Below are 10,123 nucleotides of genomic sequence, written 5' to 3'. Positions count from 1 at the left end.
TTGTCAGTGGAAACTGGTCTCGCTCCTTTTGATCTCCCCCCCTTTGCCCATTCAACCCTCCCACTAAAAGACTCACCCACCCAGGTCAGAGAGAGAGAGAGAGAGACTGTCCTGCAGGTTATAAAAAGTCAGGAGCAGACAGCGAGACAGGTCATGATGATCCACCCCTCAACGTCATGATTAATATCTGCTAATATTTGCTAATGTCTTTCACGGCTTCCCAGCACAGCTGAAGTTGATCCCTCTTCACGTCAGAAGGAGATGGGCTGAAGTGTGATCTCACTCCACAGGGTCTGCTGTTAATATGTGTGTGTGTGTGTGTGTGTGTGTGTGTGTGTGGGTGCATGTGCACACAGCTGGAGGCTGCAGCGAGGAGATTTAACTGTGTTTTCTCACACACTGGTGTCTGCTGACCTCAGCTGCTCATATTTACATCAGGCAACACCGATCGCTGTGGAAGAGAAAAAACACACACACACACACACACACACACACACACACACACACACACACAAAAAAAAGAAAGTGTGTGTGTGAAACCAAACTGAGGAGGAAGAGCATGAATTAATGAGAATGTTTTTTTGTTGTTGTGCGTCTGTGTTTTGTACAGTATTGATGATATTCTGTATAAATCAAAATTTATAAACCCAGATGTGTCCATAAATAAAACCTGTAAGGACAAACAGAACACACTCTGCAGGACACTGAAGTACAGATGATCATATATATATATATTACTGTCTCTCAGGCTGTCGCTGCTTTAAATAAATAAGATTAATGATTAAATACAAATCATTATATCACAATATGACAAAAACAAAAACGTTGATTTGTTTAATTACACATTTAAAACAGATAAGATCAGTTGCATCTTTCCCCGACCCAAAATTAAATATTAGATTTTGCAATGGAAACTTGTCATTATCACTTATTATTAACAATAAAATAAACAGTAATAAATCATCCTGAGAACCTGATTCAAACCAACAATCAGCCGAATGTCGTCTTATTCCTCTCTCAGTATGTGTCTTTGATTTGGTTTATCTTCTGTCATGTGATGCACAAAAAACACTCCAAACACAGAGAGTCTACCAAAATAAAAGCACGGATTAGAAGAACAACAAACTGATTTAATACGGCGTGAATTCAAGCTCGGCTCAGCTGGCTCTACATTTTCTCTCTAATATCTATATGTCTTCTACAGGTTTTCTTGCATTTGTTTAACCTGTAAGTTTCCAGCCTGCACTTGACCTGACCTAATTTCTCATCGTTCTGCTGCTGCGACCGGCCTTATTTTTTATTTTTCAAAATAAAGTCAGTGTCAGTTTAAAACCTTTAGTGCAGTTGCAGATTTTTCCACTTGTTTTTTAAAAAATAACAAAGGTGCTAAGGAGTTAGCTCAGGGCTTCTGCACCGTCAGAGACTGAGGATGAGGTCTGCATCCGTCTATAGATAACACTCTGAAACAGGCTTTTACTTGTGATTCTTTCAGTCCTTTAATCCTCCTGCACTTCCACTGAACTTAAAAGTCGCAGATAAAATCACAAACAGCCTTCGTACTAAATTATTAACCACAATATTCTGTCTCTCTCTCTCTCTCTATACCGCCGCCAGATAAAGCTTTTCTCCTTCCTCTATAATCTGATAATAATCTGATCTATGAATCCAAATTAAATCAAGAATCAAGACGTCTGTGTTTTCTTCACTTGTTGGTGGAGACATAAAGGTTTTAGACACACACTGTAATAAACAACAGGACAGAGGTTTCACTCCTTATATATAACGGCCAATTAAAAGCTTTTAAAGGGGATATTTCATTAATTTCCTCATTTGTAATTTGTTTAAAAGTCGGCAGTGCCTCGCTTCGGACCCACAGCTGAGCTCTGTCCCGCACAGGAGCTGTGATTTCATGTTTTATAGTTCATCTGTCCTCCGCCACATCTCAGGCCTCAGCAGCGTCGAAGCTGAGCCTCCTGTCATTAGCATGCCAAAGGTCCCAAGGTCTACTGTAGGGCACCTTTAGATGAAGGCTGGCGGGGGCCGAGGGAGGGGGAGGATGGGGGAGGAGGGGGTCGGGGTTGGAGGGGGAGGGAGGGAGGGAGGGGTTGGGTGGGCAATTACTGTCCCCACTAATTCTTTTTATCCCTTTCAAAGGGACGGGTGATTAGAAGAGGAAAGTTTAGATTTCCTGAACTTGAAGTGGAAACGCAAAAGTGACAGACGAAGCTCAGGGCCTCAATCCACATCAGGGAGGGCTGAGTGCGTGTGTGTGTGTGTGTGTGTGTGTGTGTGTGTGTGTGTGTGTGTGTGTGTATACCGGCAGGCTGAAGATGAAGAGGAAGTGGTGGCTTGTGGTTGTTTCACTTGCTGCTGTTTCTTTACCTGCACACAGTTAAAATAATAGAGTGACATTAAAACACAGTGGAAGAACTGAATGTAAATCTCTCTCTCTCTCTCTTTATTTACACGTCTGCGGGTCAAAGGTCAGAGGCACAGCGTTACGTAACATGACACGAGACGATACCCCTTTATATTTTACTACATTTTCATAGGAAAATACTTTTAATTAAACTTCATTTATCCGACAGCTGCAGTAATTTACACTAAATAACATATTTTAAGTGTTTGCTGTGTGTTTGTATTGATGCTTTTCTTTGGCAGAACTGCCTCAAAAAATAAAGAAAAATTAAATAAAAGTCATATTTTCTATAAAAACATGAAACTTCCAATAGAATATAATGTATTGTTATGAATTAACCTATTATTAAATCCACTGACTACAACTATTAAAAGCTTCTTACACTCACTGCAGTAACAATAATCCAAACTCATAGTATTACACATTATATTGAATAAACCAGTCTGTATAATAACTACTTTTATTTGAACACTTTTATTGTTAGATCATTGAATCTCTTTAGCTGCTGAGACTTTCTTATATATGTTTTTTGTCCATATCAGTAAAACGGGAGTTTGAGCAACTTTGTTTTTAAGTCAATTAATCAATTTATGTGATAATTCCTGAAGAAAATAACTTTGTGTGTGTGTGTGTGTGTTTTCTCTTCCCAGGGCTGACTCATCCACCTCCCTGTGTTTACTTATTTAGGCCAGCGAAGTCCTCTGGAAAATATGCATCGTTATAACTGTCCCTTTGTGAAGCACCAGACCTCTGCAATATTTCTCACCTAGGTGCGTGTGTGCCGATGCCAGAGCAGGGCCTGCGTCGGTTAACCCTCGGCCCGCCGGGCTGCAGCCACCAGCAGCAGCAGCAGCAGCAGCAGCAGCAGTGTGAGTATGAGGAGAACGGCTGTGGGAAACCTCAGGTGGCTTTTCAAGCAAACTTTATATTTCAGAGCAGACGTTCGCTCACCGTGTGGGACGAAGAGGCTCCTCCTTTTTTTTTTTTGTTTTGTACCTCAGCTTGGACTTCAGCTGTCCGTCAAACGACGGAGATGTTGTGTTGTGCGTTATAGTGTTGCTCGCCGGGCAACACCTGGCAACTGCAACACACAGCTGAAGTTCAGCCAAGAGAGTGTTTTGTTGCTGCAGCTACAGACGTCTCGCCCCCCAACTTACTGAAACAGACATGATCAATGAATTGAATCTTAATTTGGCGGTATGAGGCAGCTTCCTGTGTGTGTATGTGTATGTGTGTGTGTGTGTGTGTGTGTGTGTGTGACTGTCTGTCGGGGGGGGCAGCAGAGAGGGGGTTATGTCCAGTATGCAGCCACCTTTTTATTTTTAAACACTCTCTGTCTCTCAGCCTCCAAAATAAAAAACACACTCACACACGCGCACACACACACACACACACACACACACATACACACACACACACTGAGGGGGAAAAGGAAGAGGCTGCTGAATGATACGGGATGGAAAGGTGTGAGAGACCCCCTTTACATTTATGGCCTCTGTAGAACTGGAGGAAGTGGTGTAGTAAAGTGGAGTCGCGCTCCAAAGCCCTCACTCAATTCCAAGTACATCACAGACAGTGGATTCAGAGGCGACGGGAAAACACACACACACACACACACACACACACACACACACACACACACACACACACACACACAAGGAGGAGGCTCAGATGTGAAACACAAAACCTTTGGCACCTAAAAGCCTGAATACTGTAAGAAGCAGCGGCGGCTCAGGAGCTGGCGGCTGCGTATTGATAAGCAGCAGGTCTCGGATCAGGAAAGGGTTTGTAAGAGTCGAGTCCCGACAGGAAACAAACATAAAGGCCGGCCGAATGTTTTCAAGATAAAAGTCTTAAGGTTTGGTGATTTTCAATATTTCCAATAGTTTCTTTATTTGCTGGAGAATTTTTTCTTCCACTTCTTTGCTCATGAAAAGACATTTTGCTGATGCATGGTTTCAACACGACACCAAAAAAGCACAGAGTCAGAAGCAACAGAAAGTTATTATAAGTTATATTTCTACACACTTGGATCAATATTACGAGTTCATTAATGTATAAGCAGCATTCAAACTGTTCTTTAATCTGCAACGATGCATCGTAGTTTCTAAAATAACCACTGGTTTTGTTTTATAAAATTTTAATCTGGAAGTAGTCGATAAATAAATGAGGTGGAGTAAGAAGCACAGTGAAGCACATGACTGAAATGTGTTTTAACCAGCAACAAAACAAGAACTAACAAAACTACTTAAAGCATTAAAACTAATACGACCTGTGAGACGGCAGACTGGACTCTGTTCTTGTGTCTGTATCAGATATTATATTCACAGATGGTTATTAGTTGAGCTAATCTCATCTACTTCATGTTCTTTCAGGGAGTTCACGTCTAAATAAAAAACGATTAAAGTTGATCTTCTGTATAAAATCAGATGTAAGAAGGAGATGAAGTGGAATAAAAAGTAATGAAATGTAGAAGGAAAATACTTGAAGACGTATTCAGTTTGTTTCCACTGAGTTCTGTTTAAAAAAACAAAATCTTAATCATGAACTTTGCTTTGGTTTTAACCTTCCTACTTTTTGCATATGTTTGATTTTTATGCATTTTTCATCATTTAATTTGAAAGATTTATTATTGTTGTTTACGTACTGAACTTTAAACTAAATGGAGAGAAAGTACAAATGGAAATATTCAAGTAAAGAAGCTGAAAAAAGTTGAACGGAGACGAAACAGACACCTGAGTCACGTTCAGTCGAGGCTTCGGCGTCTGTTTTCCCGCCGTGCACGGTTTAATCTCCCTGACCTCTGTCTTACAGACTTCTTCTTCTCCGTGAACGATACTGTGAGTTCAGTGAAGTGATGTTTTATTTACACAGCAGAATTATCCTCGGAGCATTCAGGCTGAAATATTTAATATTAGAGCCTCAGAGGGAAACCTGCAGGCCCCATTATGCAAATCTGGGCATCACTTGTGGGCCGTCCACACTTTGGCACAAGAGGAACACAGAGTCTGCCCTAATGGCCCATACTCAGTAAACACCATCCCTCTCCCATGTGGATTAGAGACAACAAAAGATTAGCACTATTTGCAAATATACAGCTGAGTTCAAAGGCTCTCTCTCTCCCCTCGCTTCCCTTCTTTTGTTTGAACACGCAGCTTTGAATGAGCGGAGCATCACATGCTACAGACTCAAACAGATATTTAGGTATTAATCTATTAAATCCCAAACCTCACACCAGGCAGCAGAGTCAATATTTGAACATCTGTAAAAGATGGAAAAATGTGGATTATTATATATTTTTTTTATTTGAGGAGAAAAATACGTTTTAGCTTAAAAAGTAAAAGTTGATTTAAAAAAAAAAAAAAAATTTAAATCTGTTATGTTGTAGAAAGAGGTTCAGTGTGGGGTGTGGGCGGCGTTTGGAGACGTTGAACCCGCTGCAGAGAGGCGAGGTGCGTGCGCTAAAGCCACGCCCCGCATCCCCATGAGGTCCCTGGGGGCCCTTAAATGATGAGGCCTCGAGGGCTCAGGAACCAGTGTCACTCCTCGGGCCTGATCTCTCTCTCTCTCCCTCTCTCTCTCTGTCAGCGGCTTTTTGTTTTGAAACTGGTTCTTGGATTCACGTCGAACTCGCTCTTAACACTTGTGGAAATATGACTTCATCCAACGCCGACCAGCGCCTGGAGCATCTCCTCAGCGCCGTGGAGAGCGAGTTCCAGAAGGGCAGCGAGAAGGGAGACGCCTCGGAGAGGGATATTAAACTGACGCTGGAGGACGCAGACCTTTGGAACAAGTTCAAAGAGTTGACCAACGAGATGATTGTCACCAAAACTGGAAGGTAGGTTCAACGAAGCTGCGTTTGTGTTTTACGCACATTTTTACGCACGAGGTTTTTTAAACGTAAGAAGCAGAAATTAGTGCGTAAATAAGAAATTGTAGTTAATTTTAAAGGTTGTAAATTAGTTTTTTTAAATTTGATATCAGTCAGACTCACACACACAAGAGCTCTGTCACAACTGCTGCTCCTGAGGCCTCGGAGGCCTCGCGAGGTTTTTAGAAATGGAGCCGCGTGTGATTTGGTTGAGCTTCAGTAAAAATTATAAAACAAAACTCTGACAAACTCTGCGCTTCTTCTCTGCAGGAGGATGTTTCCGGTGCTGAGGGCCAGCGTCACGGGCCTGGACCCAAACGCCATGTACTCGGTGCTGCTGGATTTCGTAGCCGCGGACAACAACCGGTGGAAATACGTGAACGGGGAGTGGGTCCCCGGCGGCAAACCGGAGCCCCAGAGCCCCAGCTGCGTCTACATCCACCCGGACTCCCCCAACTTCGGAGCGCACTGGATGAAGGCGCCGGTCTCCTTCAGCAAAGTCAAACTGTCCAATAAACTGAACGGGGGCGGACAGGTGAGGAGGCCCGAAGCAGCTCTAATAACTGACTGAGATTCATTCTAACAAGTTAATAATAAAATAAACCACTGGAATATGATTTTTACTCTCTTTCTCAAAACTCTTGTTCTTATTTGAGGAGTTGAAGGATTTCCTCAGTGTTTTGAAACATGACGAATGAATGTGGATCATTTTTATCAAGAGAAAGACGCTTAATTCCATGAGATAAACCTGATTCCATGTCATTCTCCTGCTGATTAAAACGGTGCTCAGAGCTAGTGACAAATAATAATATTAACATGAATTTTTTTTTTGAATATTCTCTATAGATCATGTTGAATTCTCTGCACAAGTACGAGCCGAGGATACACATCGTGAAGGTCGGAGGGATCCAGAAGATGATCAGCAGCCAGTCTTTCCCCGAGACACAGTTCATCGCCGTCACTGCTTACCAGAACGAAGAGGTCCGTCCTGCAAAATAAAACCTCACGATCACTCTGATCACACTGTCTCCAACATCGAGTGAAATGCTAACAAGCTTCCTGTCACGTTCTGTTCCACAGATCACTGCTCTGAAGATAAAGCACAATCCCTTCGCTAAAGCCTTCCTGGACGCTAAAGAACGGTACATGCTGATGCTCAGATCATCCACTCAGTGTTAAGTCAGTTGGCTCTAATGGTGCAGCATCTAATATTATTGTTTCTGCTTGCAGGAGCGACCATAAGGAAGTCCCTGACCACAGTGCGGACAGTCAACAGTCCGGCTACTCTCAGCGTGAGTTTCTTTTATTCCTACGTTTCTGTTTCCAAACTCGATGCCGGGTCAGAGTCTGAAATTCCCGGCGGTCTGTTTGACTCGATCGTGTCCGTTTGATTCCGCAGTTGGAGGTTGGTTCCTCCCGGGCCAGAGTCCCATCTGCCCCAGCAGCAGCCCCCCTCAGTTCAGCAGCACGGCGGGCCACTCCTCCGGCTCCTACTGCGAGCGCTACTCCAGCCTGAGGAGCCACCGGACCGCCCCGTACCCCAGCCACTACCCCCACCGCAGCTCCAGCACGAGTAAGACCCGCTCATACACTCTCTGCATGTCGTGTGTGTCACGTTAAGATGTTTAAATAAAGAGGAGAGCTGGTTGTTAACGTGGTGTGTGTGTGTGTGTGTGGCTCGTTTTTCAGACACCTACATGGACAACACTTCAGGTTCTCTGCCGACGCACGACAGCTGGTCTGCTCTTCAGATCCCCAACTCCACAGGCATGGGCACTCTGTCCCACAGCTCCAACTCCACATCCAACTCCAGGTGAGCCTCCGCACCAGATGTGGCTCAAACAGCAGCGCACATCTGCAATCAGAGAGGCAGTTGGTGTTTATCAGTTCAAACTGTTCGGTATCAATGTGTCCCCCCCCCCCTAATCCAAACCTTCCTGTCTCTTCCGTCCACAGTCAGTACCCCAGTCTATGGTCAGTAGCCAGCACCACCCTCACCCCGTCAGGCTCGGCCTCGGGCTCCATACCCGGAGGTTTGACCTCCCAGTTCCTGAGGGGCTCCTCCTACACGGGCCTGACCTCCTCGCTGCCCGTCTCCTCGCCTTCCTCCATGTACGACCCCAGCCTGGGCGAGGTCGGGGTCGGGGAGGCCCAGTTCGAGAGCTCCATCGCCAGGCTGACCGCGTCCTGGACGCCCGTGGCTCAGAGTTACTGAGCGGCCGGAGACTCCACTCTTCTGTTGCTCGGCCGCTCGTCGCCCCCCCCCCCCCTCCCCTGAAGGCTGCGAGGCTCCGGGAGCCGGACTAAAGACACAAAGAGACGTCCTCGGGGGGAAAGACGTGGAAATGTCACCAGACCTGCAAAGACCCTGTTTGTGACAAAAGCAAAGATCATTCATCCCAGAGCCTCTTAATCTGAAGAGAAGGTGCAGAGTTAGGTCGCACTCGCGGCTGATGTTGATGTGCAGAGACAGACCTTCAGAGACGATCATCACCTTCCCTGTTGGACAATATCACACATAGAGTAATAAGCCTTAGAATAGCTGCACGGTCACACCTCTTTCTTTGCTCTTAGTAATTCCCAACATGCTTATTACACATTTATAACGAGTTTATTTACACTTTATTTTACTCTTACGGCTCCACACGACCACAAACAAAACAACTGACACAACTTTTGTTTTGAAGGAACATTAAACATAAAAGATGAAGAAAAAAGAAAAAAGAAAAAAAAAAGGTTGGGCTAACATTAATGTGTATATGTGTGTATATAGAATAAATTAACGTCCAGTGTTTTCCATGTAAATGTTCCTTCTTCTGGTTGCAATACAAATGATTGGACTGAGAGTCACAAGTGCCTTCTGTTTCCTCCCTCCCTGCACAAACACATGTACATAAACTATGTATTTGTATTTGAACTCACTGTGAGTTTTATTTATGTCATTTAATAATAAATTAAATATGTTTGTTTTCTCAAACTTGGGATTCGTTTTGTCATTTTCTTTGACTTTATACGATGATTTCAAGGAGCTGTGTGTCTCAGCGGCTTCAGCACGATAAGCTTTTATTACAACACACGATAAAGTCCCATCATCCCTCGAGGGGCAAACAAAGGTCAAGTGGTTTCATTAATAAAAGGTCAAGCAAGAGACGGCTCACAAAAAATTTCATGTCTCACTTTGAAAGCGGCGGCTTGGCCTCGAGGTGTAACTCTCACTTTGCCCTCGCGCATTAAACCTCGACCTGATATGAGCTTTCTTTAAATAACAGCGTCCGCACAGCTGCTCTAAGTGGACGTGGCGTCTCTGCCGAGCAGCCCAGGTGACACGGTGACGGAGAGGTGTCCAGTTCGAGAGAACCGCCGCTCCGTGGTACTTTTCCATCACTGGCGCCCTTTCGTTACAATCCGCGTCGTGGTGCGACATACGGCGAACACATTCAGATCTGCGTGTGAGGAGAGTCGAAGATACAGAACACCGACCCCGAAAAGCTGCCAACAATGAAATTAATAAAGTAAATAAATAGAAATGTTCATATTATTACTGGTATTTTTCCAAGAGTTAGCTTTATATCGTTAGCATAAACTTAGCAACACAACGCAGCTCAGGTTAGCAACATTTGCTTCTTAAAGAAACCTTGTTGTCTTAATATAAAAATAACTTTATAACATTATAATGATAATAATTATTGTAAGAATTCAGTTTTATTATCAGTAGAATAAAACAGATGTAGCCTGGTTTCATTAGATGAAGAAATTATCATATTTTTTTTAACAAAAAACAACAACAAAGAGCTAATTGGTCTACACAATCATTATCAATAATTATAACAAAG

At 43.6% G+C, this 10,123-nt stretch overlaps 1 protein-coding gene across 1 annotated transcript; it reads left to right on the top strand.

Moving 5' to 3' along the window:
• Window positions 1-6,072: 6,072 nt before the first annotated feature.
• On the top strand, window positions 6,073-8,505 carry LOC111228180 (brachyury protein homolog A). Its single transcript, XM_022753984.1, has 8 exons — window positions 6,073-6,257; window positions 6,561-6,825; window positions 7,137-7,271; window positions 7,371-7,432; window positions 7,521-7,582; window positions 7,690-7,863; window positions 7,980-8,103; window positions 8,247-8,505. The coding sequence occupies exons 1-8, from the start codon at window positions 6,073-6,075 to the stop codon at window positions 8,503-8,505; spliced, it is 1,266 nt and encodes a 421-aa protein (XP_022609705.1).
• The last annotated feature ends 1,618 nt before the right edge of the window (window positions 8,506-10,123 follow it).

Source organism: Seriola dumerili, unplaced genomic scaffold, assembly GCF_002260705.1.
Source record: "Seriola dumerili isolate Sdu_G_001 unplaced genomic scaffold, Sdu_1.0 BDQW01000202.1, whole genome shotgun sequence".
Taxonomy (NCBI): Eukaryota; Metazoa; Chordata; class Actinopteri; order Carangiformes; family Carangidae; genus Seriola; species Seriola dumerili.
The sequence above is the reverse complement of the archived record's forward strand: the minus strand, read 5'-3'. Positions and strand labels throughout refer to the sequence as shown.